The sequence below is a fragment of the Taudactylus pleione genome, unplaced genomic scaffold, assembly GCF_031769625.1.
Source record: "Taudactylus pleione unplaced genomic scaffold, aTauple2 ptg000012l, whole genome shotgun sequence".
Taxonomy (NCBI): domain Eukaryota; kingdom Metazoa; phylum Chordata; class Amphibia; order Anura; family Myobatrachidae; genus Taudactylus; species Taudactylus pleione.
This window is the reverse complement of record NW_028284415.1, coordinates 9,520,602-9,536,072: the sequence shown is the minus strand read 5'-3', so window position 1 is coordinate 9,536,072 and position 15,471 is coordinate 9,520,602. Positions and strand designations below refer to the sequence as shown.

At 40.6% G+C, this 15,471-nt stretch overlaps 1 protein-coding gene across 1 annotated transcript in view; it reads right to left on the bottom strand.

Annotated features, from left to right (window-relative positions):
• Positions 1 to 15,471, bottom strand: part of DNAH9 (dynein axonemal heavy chain 9) — a 319,894-nt gene that overhangs the window by 31,871 nt on the left and 272,552 nt on the right. Inside the window, exons 60-63 of the mRNA XM_088468617.1 lie at positions 8,662 to 8,855; positions 6,222 to 6,370; positions 5,511 to 5,638; positions 944 to 1,171 (exon numbers count right to left, since the gene is read on the bottom strand). Of these exons, the coding sequence (XP_088324743.1) occupies positions 944 to 1,171; positions 5,511 to 5,638; positions 6,222 to 6,370; positions 8,662 to 8,855 (699 nt within the window). The remainder of the gene's footprint in view (positions 1 to 943; positions 1,172 to 5,510; positions 5,639 to 6,221; positions 6,371 to 8,661; positions 8,856 to 15,471) is intronic.

Sequence of the window (15,471 nt, the reverse complement as noted above, 5' to 3'; positions counted from 1 at the left end):
GCACACCTTGAATATATATATAATGGGAGGTGCTACCTGTGGAGACTATTGTTGCAAACACAAGAAAAGAAAGTACAAGTGCACAACTCCAAAATTGTTTGCAACAATAGTCTCCACAGGTAGCACCTCCCATTATATATATATATTCAGGGTGTGCAGTCTAGGGCCCCCCTTTCTAGCTACCCGGGTTAACCCTGCAATAACCCGGGTTTTAGCTCTGGTGTAAAAGGGGTAAGAGCATCTCCAAGTAATCTCTATGCAAATATGGACAAAGGCTTTGTGTTTACCAATCTCCTCTACCCGGGGAACCTGGTCTGCACAGGTAATTGCTGTTGTACTCATTGGAAACGATCAGTGATTTACATACTAATGGAAAACCTTCCACATGCTCGACATTTAATATCCTTTGATATTCCATTGGTCCCTACCCCCTTCTGTGGGTGTCAAATGCTACAGCATAGGTTCTCAAACTCTGTCCTCAGGACCCCAAACAGTGCATGTTTTCCAGATCTCCTCACAGAATCACAAATAAGATAATTAGCTCCACCTGTGGTTCTTTTAAAATGTGTCAGTGAGTAATGAGTACACGTGTGCACTGGCTGGGTGACCTGGAAAACGTGAACTGTGTGGGGTCCTGAGGACCGAGTTTGAGAACCACTGTGCTACAGGATAACAGAAGTGCTTTCAGAATAGCAGCCCAGTTAAATTTTTAATGAAGTATATTTTCATGCCCTGATATACCTATAATCTGTACAAATGTGATAATAGATCAGCTCGGATTTATTTAAAAATCAACTTTGGCTTGCTGCAATGGTATGTTGCCTCAGATGAATTACTGGGTATACTGCAGTAAACTTACTCTTTACACACACTTTAATTGGGACAATACGTGTGTTAACATTCCATAAATTATGAAAACTGCTTTCCAAGAAATACGTATTACCTGGTTAAAATTATCCAAGGCTTTATGCAGGTTTGCATGCATGCCAGTTGGTGGTTCATTGGTGATTTTGATTGAATTCTCTAGGATACCCTGGGGAATGATGTGGCCTTCAGGTGAACCTGCAGGCTCAGCACTGATAAACACTCGGAAATTCGGGTTACTCCCTTCACTGTGAAGTTCCAGCTTCTTCTCCAGGGTGCCCAGCCACTTGGCCACTAGATGAATGTTCTGTCACAACACCGTAGATACGTCAGTATGAAGTTTGACTGCTACATGATATACAGTTCAGAAGGAAATTTGCCGACACACTCATTATATGCTCTTCTATCATATAGATTTCCTTTAGATTATAAAGATAGTAAGTAAAGTCAAATTTTGCAATTCTGAGACCACAAGGATGCAGTCCAAGATCATTGGTACTAGTAACATAACTATGATCAGCTTTATAATCCACAAAATGTGGTAACATATTTTCAACATTTTAACTGTTTTAATATTGAATGCCATTATTTTCTAATTGTGACATCAACTAGAATAATATAAATTACAGTTAACTGTGCTTACAGTTTGTAAACAGATTAGTTTACAAACTGGGGTGAGCGTTTGGGCGTACGGCCTCCGAGGCTGCTCTGGCTGGGCCTCCTGAGGGCATCACCACTTAATACACATAGTTACTTTTCACATCACCTTTTTATGTTTGTTTATTATTCATGTAATTTTTCACATATATTTTAACACTTAGTAATTACTTGCACACTTCTATATTTTACACTGCACTGTCACTCTTTTTCCATTTTTCGTGTGATGCCCTGGGGGGGGTCCTGGGCTGGACGTTATTTTGGGGTGCTCTGCGCCCCGGACGTGAACCGTTTAGTGTAGGGACTGCTAGTGACAGAGAAGCCTTGACGAGGCCTAGCAGCATCCCATGTATTTGCAAATGCATGCAACTAATATCTCTGAAATTCTATTACCATATAGTGTTCATATATTGTTGCTAGTATAATTCAGTGTGCTGAGAAACAATAGGGGGTTGAACCCCCCTCTCTTTTCTACTTGGTATGACCCCTCCCTTTCATGCAGCTGAAAAAAGTACTACCAGATTGATTGAGCAGCTGCCATTTTTTTGTTTGAGATTAGTTTCTTAATAAAACTTATTTTGATAAAATATTCCAGGATGTATGTAAGAATATTCCTGTATATGTAATGTAATGTATTTCCCTTATATCTTTAAAATGTGAAATTTATTTTAAAGGTTATTTCATAAACGTATACTTATATTGAGGACCATGCCTGTGCAATAGAGGAACTGCTCCTGGCCCGTTTGCAGTGATGCTGCTCAAAGTCTTAAGTAAAATAAATCTCAGTTTCTCAAATTACAAACTGATTGTAACTCAGTGAAGCAACAATGTATGAAAATTAAGAGACTCCAGGATTAAATTAACTGGATTCCTGCACAACAGAAGTGGCATTTTAGCTAATAGATGCTGATTGCAGTTAAAATGAGAAATATATGTTATTCCTCCCTTTACCAAGAGCCTAAAACGACCATAAAAAGTGTATTTCAGTTTGAGACAACAGCGCATGCTTTATTTTCAATGTATGATTTACATAACTTCTCTACAAATACATCATGCACATCTACAACATTTATATTTGCATAAACATTGGAGATGATGTACTAATCACATATTGCATGGTGCAAAATCAGCTATGGAACCACTATGTGGTTTTATTTGAGTAAATGCACCAAGATTTTCACAAAAAGAGCATCCTTATGCAGAGCAAGATGGCAGCCTTTGTAAGGGGACAGGTTTACAAAGACAGGGGAGGAATTGGGCAGAATGAGATAATTCCTTACAAAGGGCTTGTTTCAGAGATGGACGGATTTGCAGAGATGCACACAAGCTGCTGTGCAAATCAATCCATCTCAGATGCAAATGCAGAAGGTGGTGTCAGACACCTTGCTGCATTTGCGATCCCTGCAATGCAACAGACGTCGCAGGCTGGGATCATCATTGCGACCGATGGTCGCGATTGTTGCTCCTTTGGTCAGACTGTGGGAGCTGAAGCTCCCTGCAGCCTGGCCGGTGCCTGGTAACGCTAGAGGCCAGGAATCTGCATCCGCCGAAGCAGACCCTGACCTCGTCCCTCCCGGAAAATGTAGGTGACACGCCCCTATTTCCAGGAATGGTGATCAGACATGCCCCCCAAATGCTGCAGCATTTCAATCATGGAGAGTCTGCGAGCGTGAGAACGGGTCCTGCGCAGGCCCCTAACCATCAGAGATGTGCGTTCACCCTCAGATGAACGTACATCTCTGAATCAGGCCCAAAGTTCACTAGACTGCAAGGAATCTCATGAGCAGGACCCTCCCTAACCTATCTGTTTACATCTATATGCTCCCTATTTAATGTATGCTGTTTTACCCATTGTATAGCACTGACATACCTTAGAAATCAGCAACAACAATATTAGTAATAGTAAAGTAACAAAAAAGGCAAACAAGTGCACTTATGGCCTCTACACACTACCTTTAACGATTTGGCTGATTCCTACACATCGGTACGACAGATCGATAAAAATGTGTAGTGTGTATGCACTACATTTTATAGTACGCACTCGAGTGGGGTCATCAGCCTGATTTTATGTGCAGCATGTAAGATCAGGCTATGCGGCTGACGATCCTATGCAGCGCTATGCGGGGGGCAGCATATTGTGCGGTCAGGCACCAGATCGTCTAGTGTGTACAGACCACCCGATATGTTGGCCCTGAGATCGGCGGCAACATCGCTGGGTACACACATTGTTTAGTGTGTACCCAGCTTTAGTTTTGCAGAAAAGTGCAAAAATTAGATTTCCTTTTGCAGAGTGAGCTTGTGAAGAGTTTGTTGGTTTTAGGAACATTCTTTACTGCCCAGTAAGGTGCATGGCCATTTCCATTATGCAATAGGATGTGAGAGCAGAAGGGCAACCTGATATCCCCTAAGTTTCTAGTCTTATGTATGTCTTAAATTCATTATAACAGAACAGTAATTTAGGGGAGAAAAATAAAATGTTTTACGTAATGAAAGGGGTGGTGATGTAGAAGGCTGATCGGGCATTTACACTTACAGTATATTTCACCTCTCCAGATATTTCCGCCTGTCTGCACACCTAGGGGCATATCCAATTTGGGGCAGGATTTTGCCCGCAAAAAAACTTGCTGACCTTATGGCTAATTTTGAATTATCGAAGGTATGCATGCTCCTGATACCCGCGATATTCAATTGAAAAAAATTTGGTTGCTGATTTATTTGCGAGCAATATCCCTCGGGAGGAGATGCGGTAATATATGGCCTACAGTCACCTGTGTTCCAACGCTTACCTCCCACACACACAGGACACACACACACTACTGACAGGGTATCTTACACACAAAGGACACCCCTCACACACACACACACACAGGGGACACGCACATACTGGCGGGTCACGCACTGCTGGAGAAGACGGAGGCAAAAGATTTGAGTCGGGGAAGTGAAGGGGGAAGACAGCGCTGCTGAGGGTGAGTATTATTGTCCAAATGCTTAATTAGTCATGGGGGAGGCAGTCCAAGGGGTCCTTAAGCAAGTCCCGACAATTTTTCCTTAAACTAATGACTTAAGGAAAAATTGGACTTGGTCAAGAGGTTCCCCCCAAAAAATGTGAGCACCATGTGAAACAATAAAAATCACGCACCCGATTGGATAGGAAAAACCTTGCAGTCACAAGGTTTTTCAAAATTACATCTGCAATTGGACATGCTCCTACTGAAGGTGCAATTCCAGTTGTGGAAGCATCTCCTGAGTTAAGAAGAGATGTGCACCTTGGTTAGTTCATGTCAGGTCATCTAGGCAAACTTTCATTCTAGTAGGTGTACTATCATGTCTCTTTATTGAGCAGCTACCAGGGGCTCTCAAACACTAGGTTCTATGCAAGGATAATATCTGATTTTGGATCAGTTAGACAAGCAGTAGGGTTGTCGTAAAACATAGGCACGCAACTATTTTAGCGGTTTTCATGCATCACATTGGAAAGGCAGACTGACAGATACAGATCACATCCATCTGATCTATGTACTAAATAACTAAAGTGTAACATCTGGGTTCAGGGAGCAGCTGTCACATATAAATGACACTTGGCCAATCATAATAGTACATCTTAATAAATTCTGGCATTCCTCTGGCTACTTTTATTAGAACTGAATTACCTATGTAAATGGGATAAGATTATGTCTTGTTTAATGGTCAGGCCAAATATTAATGGAACTGGGAAATATTTCAGTATGGAGATTTTGAGTGAAGCAGAATGCACCGAGTGAAACGAATTTACACTACAGTAGGGGCTATATTTACTAAAGTGAGAGTTTTTAGAAGTGAGTTTTAAAAGTGATATTGACCATAGCAACCAATCAGATTCTAGCTATTATCTTCTAGGAGGTGCTAGTTAAATGTTAAGTAGAATCTGATTGGTTGCGATGGGCAACATCACTTCTAAAACTCACTTCAGTAAATTTACCCCTAGATGTAAGAAGTACAGAGGTCTATACCTGCAGGATAACCCAGTGTCCTTCTCTTGCTGCCAGATCTAGAGCTTGCTCAGCCACAATCTCCTGCCCTTGCCCCAGAGACACATTATGGAGATTCTGATTGTCGAATGTATAACCCAGCTTTCTCCCTGAAAAAAACAAAATTGATGTCAGAAGTATATTTTCATAGTAATAATGGAATCAGTAGTTAGCAGTTATCTTCAGTTTATATGTACTTGGCCTATAGCCCAGTTTGTGACTAACTAGTGGGTAGAGTGGACGTATAGACTGACAACTGTATTTACACACAGGCACTTGCAAAGATTGTACAATGATCTGTTTGTCTGTAGAGAAACATCAGTTGACAGATAAATAGACAGTTTAGTAAACTGATAGATGGGCAGCCAAGGGTATAGATAGCTAAAGATAAGATGGATAGATAGTTGGACAGACATACAGATGAAGTGGACTGTGGCATGTTGTGATAGTCTGTGAAATGTCAATATTTAAGTCGCAGAACATACAAAACAGACTAGAACTTTTGTTTTATAATGGAAAAGCTATGGTAATGATTTATCTAATTGACCATCCATGGTGAATAATGGCAAATTATATGTTGAATAAAGCCATGTGTAGGTAGAAGTATAGACAAGACGACAGATAGTTGGACAGATTGAAATCATAGACAATATATTAATATGTCAATGACAAGTGACAAATTAATACAGTTACCTTGTTTCTCAACATCTTTCAGAGGATCCACACCTGGAGACAAGATGAAGAACATAGGTGTAGCTGGCCCAGACTCCTCGTAGGATGCTGCAAAGTCCAAGGACCTTCCCACAACATATTTACTGCCTAATTTTTCTTCCACAAAGTCCCTTGAAGAAATTCATATTTTATTGTAAAGTTAGATTTTAGTGTGGATTTAGCAACTCAAAATGTTCATAATTCTAGCAATCTCAGTAGAATCTGGACTGAATATCATAGGACTTGTAGATCTGCTGCTTACTTAGGGGCAGATGCACAAGTAACAAATCACTCTAGTAAGGGTGTGTTGGATGAGGGACAGGGTGGCATCTGTCACCCATGCCAGTTCAATATTAGCAGACTGGTTGACTGCAGCAGCACACTCCATAGATGTGGCTGATGTATCTGGTCAGAATGTCGACACAAACATTTTTTTAAATTCACACATGCCGACAAGGTTACAATGTCGACATGTTCATAACATCGACACCACAGTGTTGAAAATACATTTTTGTGTTGTTTTTAGGGGATGGCTGAACTACTGTATGCAAAAAAAACTGTCATGTTAAATGTAGGCACCATGAAAATATTGACATTTTAACCATTTCAACCACTGTTCATTTAGAACATGTCGACTTTCTGGTGTCGACATTTAGATTGTCAACTTTTCATAATACACCAGCTCAAATAGAGGAATGACCACTAAACATACATTTGCTTCCTTTTGATCTCAAATTGAACCAAAATGAAAACTCATTTTTATAAGTGGTTACATAAGTAGGTCATTCAGGCAAAGATCACATTCTGTCCAATCATCCCAGGAGATGGAAGATTTTGAACCTTAATCTTGGCCTGCAAGTCCATGTACTTCCCTGTAAAAGGACTGCCTTTATTCATATAGATGCCTGATATTACGGGAAAAAAAACATTTGCATATTTATATTTATAACTGACCTTTCATGGCTTTAAACATCTAATTGTCTTGTAAAAAAAAAGTTTCTAAAAAGAAAATAAGTTGAGTCTTGACTGGAATCCAGCAATAAAAAGGTAAATGAAAGTTACTGTGTATTTCTCTGAACTGTTTGGGAATGAAGGGGTTGTATGCAGAGAGCAGTGATGGGAGAGTTACAGTAGGATTAGTATTGGTACTTCTACAGCTGTGTCTGGGCATGGGAGGCCTCTCTGGAGATGGACAAAGCCAATTAGGAGGATATTTTTACTGAGCTTCCCTATCTGTTTAATTACAACCTCCCAAGTAATCAGCTGCGTACTTGGAAAAACATCTTGTCTAGAGGCTGCCAGCTCCTCTGATCAGCTGCAGCCTTGCCTATCCATACATGTTCGCTCTACTGCAGACTTTATCCTGCGAGCCAGACTTCACATAAATGACCCTCCCTTACTGGTAGCAGAACAGGATGGGGGATGTTTATTAATAGAAAATAGAAAATCAGCAATTCCGATTTCCATGATTACCTTTCTACTCTCATGATAGTTGTACTGTAATTCCGCTGCTTTTAATGTATTTCTGCCATACTATACAACAGGTATCACTACAAATTTCAGTAGGTTCCTTTACAGGTAGAAAGACACTTTTATCCGTTGAAGATATTCTAAATGTAGAGATTATTATATATTATCTATATTAGGTCACAACTACTGTATACATTATGTGTTTAGGACATATTTAAAAAAAAAAAAAGGACGTAACTACATTAAACATACAGTATGTGCTGTATCTAATATGACCAGTGTGGAGGAAGCTCCTTGATAGCTAAAAATGCTTGTTATTACAAGTGTGATTGTATGACGTTTGACCCAGTCACCACATTTTATTGCACCAGGGGCATCAGCGTAAATTGGTATAAAAGGACTGACAGTTTATGGGAGATGTAGGCTGAACTGTATTTTATCTCTTTTCCATTACTATGCAATATGTAAATAGCACAGTGGTGTGTAAAGCTGAGTACGCACCTGAATGATCCGGAGATCTTGTGACGGCCTATAAGATGTAACTATATATGATGCCCGCGTACACACTGCACGATCCACCATACATCGACATGATATATTGTTACAGTATTAATGTTAGTGAACCGCATCATTCGTCGCATTGTCCCATTTTGTGTGCAAACAATGCATTTGGTGTACACACTATACAATTGTTGTTGCGATCCATTGCAGATATATATCGTATAGTGTGTACCCAACTTTACTGTGTGGTTTTCTCATTATTCTAAGATAAGCAATATGTTATTCTGGAAATCACATCTTCTGAAGACCAAATATTGAGCATCACAGATATAACAAACAATCTGTGATGAATTATCAAGTTTTCTAATTTAGATTTCATGTTTGACAAGTCAATATTATGGAAAATGTGCCTACAGCAGCATGAAGCAAGTCATCATTACACGTATCTCACCTGACAGCATAAGTCATCCGATCGGGACGTATTGCCCTCATCATGCACAGCCTCTGCAGGGCCGTCTTACTCTTCCATTCCTGAGGGAACTTTTCCTTCTCTGGACACTCTGACTCCACAAACTTCTTCCAACGTTTGGCTGATCCTTCAATGTCTCGATCTAAGCTCTTGAACTCATCCATGGCCGACAAAGCCTTCAGACGAGAAGTTATTGTGTTAGCATTAGCACAGCATGGTCCTCTCCTCCTATGTCTTAACATTAATGTACAGTAAACAGTATGCTAATAATAACCTAATGAAGAATGGCATCAGCAATTAACTTTTTCTTTGCCAACTTATATATATACATATATATATATATATATATATTTATTATCTCACTCCACAAGTACCTAATATTAAATGTGTATGAGAGGTTTGCTATTCTAATGCTAATCTCTAGCGCTTTCATCTTCTGTAGGTACCTTTATGAAAAGTGTACAATCTAGGCTTGATAAAGCTGTTTACACAGTGAAACGTGCACGATGGCTTTTCAAGTGGGTCCTCCACATTGTCCTATAAAAATTGATATATCATGCTTGTACTAGTTCAGAAGTGATAACACTATAAATATATGGTGTGGTAATAATACTACTTGAGTAGGGATGATGTTAACATTGCAGCAACATTATTTATTGGCAGCACAGCTTAAAATGATCTGTGAGCTTCATATGAATCGATCAGTCAGAATAAAACTGATATTATACAGCAGTATTAGTGTGACGCTATTCTATACTCACAAACCAATGTGTATTATATTAAGTGAATAAATTGTGACACATGAGACTGCAAAAGATAATAAGTATTGTTATGTGATTGTCTGACCTTTAAAGGATTGAACAAGCAGTTATGCCTTATATTAAAGGAGGACATTATTGCTGAAGTTTTCGCAAGCCACTCAAGTAGATGTGATATTATTACCACCAATATTAGTGAATTCCTTTATTAATTTAGCTCTATGACCAACAAGGAGCATTTACAGTGCCTTGCAAAAGTATTCACCCTCTTTGGCTTTTTACCTTTTTTGTTACATTACAACCTGTAATTTATTTATTTTTTTAATCTGAATTTTATGTGATGGATCTGCACAAAATAGTCTAATTTGGTGAAGTGAAATGAGAAAAATATATATAAAAAAGAATCTTTACAAATTCAATTCTGAAAATTGGCATGTGCATATGTAATCACCCCCTTTGCTATGAAGCCCCTCAAAAGTTCTGGTGCAACCAATTACTTTCAGAAGTAACATAATTGGTGAAATGAAGTCCACCTGTATGAAATCTAAGTGTCACATGATCTGTCATAAACACACTTTTTCTGAAAGGCCCCAGAGGCTGCAACACCACTAAGCAAGAGGCATCACACCAGGAAGATCAAGGAGCTCTCCAAACAAGTCAGGGACAAAGTTTTGAGAAGTACAATTCTGGGTTGGGTTATAAAAAAAATATCCAAATCTTTGATGATCCCCCAAATCCATCATCATCAAATGGAAAGAACATGGTACCACAACAAACCTGCCAAGAGAGGGCTGCCCACCAAAACTCAGACTGGGCAAGGAGGGCATTAATCAGAGAGGCAGCACAGAGACCAAAGGTAACCCTGAAGGAGCTGCAGAGTTCCACAGCAAAGACTGGTGTATCTGTGCATGTGACCACAATAAGCTGTACACTCCATAGAGCTGGGCTTTATGGAAGAGTGGCCAGAAAAAAAGCCATTACTTAGTGATAAAAATAAGAAGACAAGATTTGAGTTTGCCAAAAGGCATGTGGGTGACTCCCCAAATGTATGGATGAAGGTGCTCTGGTCAGATGAGACTAAAATTGAACTTTTCGGCCACCAAGGAAAACGCTATGTCTGGCGCAAGCCCAACACATCCCATCACCCCAAAAACACCATCCCTACAGTGAAACATGTTAGTGGCAGCAGCATGCTGTGGGGATGTTTTTCAGCAGCAGGGACTGGGAAACTGATTCAAGTCGAGGGAAAGATGGATGGTGCTAAATACAGGGATATTCTCGAGCAAAACCTGTGTCAGTTTGCCTGTGATTTGAGACTGGGATGAAGGTTCACCTTCCAGCAGGACAATGACCCGAAGCATACTGCTAAAGCAACACTTGAGTGGTTTAAGGGGAAACATTTAAATGTGTTGGAATGGCCTAGTCAAAGCCCAGATCTCAATCCAATTGAGAATCTGTGGTCAGACTTGAAGATTGCTGTTCACAAGCAGAAACCATCCAACATGAAGGAGCTGGAGCAGTTTTGCCTTGAGGAATGGGCAAAAATCCCAGGGGCAAGATGTGGCAAGCTCATAGAGACTTATCCAAAGCGACTTGCAGCTGTAATTGCTGCAAAAGGTGGCTCGACAAAGTCCTTACTTTAGGGGGTTGAATAGTTATGCATGCTGAAGTTTTCTGTTATTTTGTCCTAAATGTTGTTTGATTCACAATATAAAAAAATCCACAACTTCACAGTTGTAGGCATGTTCTGTGCATGAAATTATGCACACCTTCAAACAATCCATTTTAATTCAAGTTGTGAGGCAACAAAACATGAAAAATGCAAGGGGGGGGGGTGAATACTTTTGCAAGGCACTGTATATGTAGGTTATTAGATATATTGAATATGCATATTACATATAATTTTGCTCCGATTCAACATAGTACATTGCTTTCATAATACAAGGAAATTGAAATGGTGGACCCTGCTTTTTTATACACTATTTGCTCAAATTTTTCTATCTTTAAACACTAATCTATAGGTTTGTTTATCAATTCAATTAATTATTTTTTTACCTCTATTTTTCACTATACCATTCCCAGTGAATGGAAGTTTTACCATAATAACTAATAAAAGTCAAGCTTTAATGTATTGATTTTGTACATGTGCGCCCATCTCTAACAACCCCTAGTCTCTTTTTGTTTAATATAGTCTAACTTAGTTGGACTAGGGCTGCACCCCCATAAATTGAACACTACTGGTTGATAATTACTATGGGGCCTTATATAAGACCGTAACTCGTCATCTATTGGAGTGTGCAGATATGCTCTCTTTCTCTAGAACTGACTGAAACCTTACAAGCTTTCCCTACAACAGAAGAGGTCTTTGAACTAGAGCATTTGGCACTTCTCTTAATATTGTCAAAAGCCTTCTGCTGCGGACACAAACCCTCAAGATGGTAATGAATGCTTCATACTCCAAACATGGAACTCTGATTTCTGTGTCGACTCATAATAATCTTTGTAAATACCCAAGGAGTTTCTAACCCAAATGGCAAATCCCAAAACTGGAAATGTTGGGACTAAATTGCAACTACTGTATTACACATTTTATTTGTCCATGGAAACCATGAACGCAACAGATCTCAACAATTCCGACTTGAACCACCCAAACATAAGTATTGAGGGTCTAAGGTTCAAAATGGGTCAAAAGTAACTGTTGTTTTTTTTTTTTTTAACCACAAACTGGTTGAATACAACCACATCCCCCCCCTGTTCTTCTGGAAATGGAGTGATTAGACCCGCTGAGGCATCACTCAAAGTCTGGAACTTTGCTAGTCCACAGGAAGACCAGTAGTAAGAAAACTTCTGTGTGAAGTTCTGAGGATATTTATGATGTATACCAAATTCTTAGGACCTCATCCATGAATCTGAAGTGGAACAAACCACTGATTCTGGAAGAGAAGCAGGCAGTCAACAGGTAGGTTAACTAGCCATCATTGAGACAGCGGCCTGTAGGCTTAGTCACTGACTTTTATTTTAGGGACAGTGTACCTGAACCTTACCTTATCCAGCAATGTGAAATAATCAAAAACAACAGCACTATGCCTTTGGCAAATCTACCAGCTCCAGCCTGAATAAGACAATATCTAGAAAAGGCAAGGGGCCTGATTCTGAGTCACACACTATCTCGATGTTGGATGTAGTTGAGCAATTTTTGTTTTTTACTGCAAGTGCATCTAAGTTGCCCCGTTCATGTGTTCTGATTGTGTTTGTGATTTTAAAAGCATGCACAGAGAAGTGGACTGAAAATGTATTGGTCGTTCCTGGGCAGTGGCTGTTGAGACGCATGGAGATGGTCCCTCTTATGGGTGTGTTATGTGAATGCTGCAGTCGTGTCGCTGACTTACACAGACAATGAATCCCTCACATTGGAGGCCATACTCAGATGGGCTGGTGCAAGTTTTGATGGTGTAACCGATGGTGTTGTCTAAAGACACCAAGCACAATTGTGGTGTCTGGAGACGCTCAAAGTGGGCATATTAGTCCTTCCACATTTATATGCACAGATGTACACCAAGGAAGAGCTGTAAACAGTATTAGCATAAAGGTGCGGAAAAAGACACATACATGGATGCCGCTGCGTCCGACTCAGAATCAGGACAAAGGACTCACATTTTCTTTGGAGTATGAGTATGCCTCTCAAGTGTATAGTAAGAGAGTTCAGCGACATCATGGAAACTAAAACTGGGCCCCTAATAACTAGTAATAAGACATATCCCATAGATATTCAGATGCCTCCCGGATGTGTTTCCACATTGCAAACCCCATAATAGTTGCTCTGACTACTGTACTTTTCCATTTGTTGACCTGCACTAAAAGGAAAGGTGTCTCTGAAAGATACCAGCTACTACCTACAGCGAATACAGTACACTCAGGAACAGTCTGTATTTTCTTATCTGAACTCTCTTAAGAGCAGCAGCACTCAATACCAGAATAGTAGGGGCCTTAGACAAACACAATGGGAGCATCCACCACAGACAAAATTAGTGTAACCTGAAACTCCTGATCAGCTTTTGCTGCTCTGTCTGCACTAAACCATCCACTCTGTAGCATCTTCAGAACACAAGGAATCTTTAATGTATGATTTCTCTTCTACCTCGCCCTCTACTTGTGAGGAGCACTCATCATCAAATGCTTCCCACAACAGGACCACTGTAGACCGCTAGATCTTCCAGGACTTAGCCCCTGAAGAGTACGCTAGAATCCTCTCTAAAGAGGCGCAGACACTGCACTGACTCAGCCATGAGGTTGATGACCCCTAGATCAGAAATTCCAGTGCATGGGTTTACTCATGCAGATTCAGCAAAGATGTTAGAGTGATGGTTTCCTTCTTACCACCTGTGTGGTAAGCAAGCTCCCTAAGCTCCTACACAGATTGAGCCAAAATAGCTTTGAATACTGCAAGTGCAAGTCACAGTCGTTTATCAGTGCCACAGCTGTGCTGGGTACACACTGACAGATATATTGGCCGATTAATAGATATGTGTGCAGACATATCTGTCCATCGGCAAATGTGTACGGGCAGCCTGCAGACCACCCGCACACACGCAGCAGCCACGGGGAGGGGAGCGGGTCACACCCACGGCCACCGGGACCTGTGTTCAGACACAGATGATGCCCGTTAAGTGTGTATGAATGGCCAGTATCTACAGATATCTCTGCAGATCACTCGGTCTGCAGATATATCTGTATAGTGTGTACCCACCAGACATCCATGTTGGACAGATCACTGGGGAACTTAAAATAACATTTTACATAAAGAGCCACCTATGAAGCTCCTCCAGCCTTATACCTGTATTTACTCCCTTTAGCTTACACAACAGGTAGAAAGGAAAAAAATAGAAATATACAGAGCACAAAAAATGGAAGTGAACACTGTAAACAGCAAAACACAAACCCAGCAATAACAAGTGAAGAATCACACTAACCCACTCAGAGTCTAAACCACCCCTGATCTGGAATACTGTGTCGGTCTATTGGCAAGCTTGAGTCCGAGAACTGCCCGCCATGGTGCGAACGTTATGCTATTTCATGGATGCAACTCCCCCCAGGGCCTTCTCAGCCATCTGCATGGAAGGACAGCCCCTTCTGGCTGAACGATACCTAGTGAGGGCCTACTCCCACCTGCCCCCTCTCACTAACTAGCTGCAGGGACCTGCACTATTGAGTGTTGGACCAGACCTTTGGAGGCTTAAGCATGCCCCACTATCTTCCATGTCTCCAGAGCGATGAGTGGGAAATTACTCAACTTAGACACCCTCTCCGATATGTTGGGTGCATGTAGCATCTATGAGACGTTAAACGCATTGTTAAAGACAAAATGGCATTGGGCGGCACTTCGGGGCTAACTGGATAGCCCCGCAAAGACCCATTAGCAGTGCTACTTTAGCGCTGCCAATCAGATACTACCGGAATGCAGCAGAGGCATCTGTGGTTGTAGCAGGTAGAACGGTATGACTTTAGAATCATCATTTTGTAGCACTGTTTTAAAATAAGTCTGCACTTTAATGATTCCACTGGCAAAAAAGTACATTGTAAATAAGCTGTACAAATGCTGGTCCAGTTCTTTCTACTTCCCTATAGGAACAGTCCTTTTCTCAGAGATAAAGAGGCTGCTTCTGGCTGCAAGCTGATAGATGCTTTGAAGCGATTCTGTTTAATGCAGACTGCGCACAGGAGAGTTGTGTAAATTCTTATGCTGGGAGATTACACAGGAGTAACTGATGTCAACACAAGACAATTTCACTGTCCACAGGAGATAAATAAAAGTGGAGATGGCTTATCTGCTTTATTACACCCAGAATAAAAAATATAGACAGATTCAGGCTTTTACTATCGTGGTCTTTGGGTTTGATGGCAAAATAGGATTCCAATATATAACCACTAACATCTAGAAAATATTTATGATGTTCTAAGACGACAGAAGGCACCAGGGTTGTATACAGATCATACTTACCGACATTCAGCTCCCTCCTTCCGGGAGGGAGCTGAA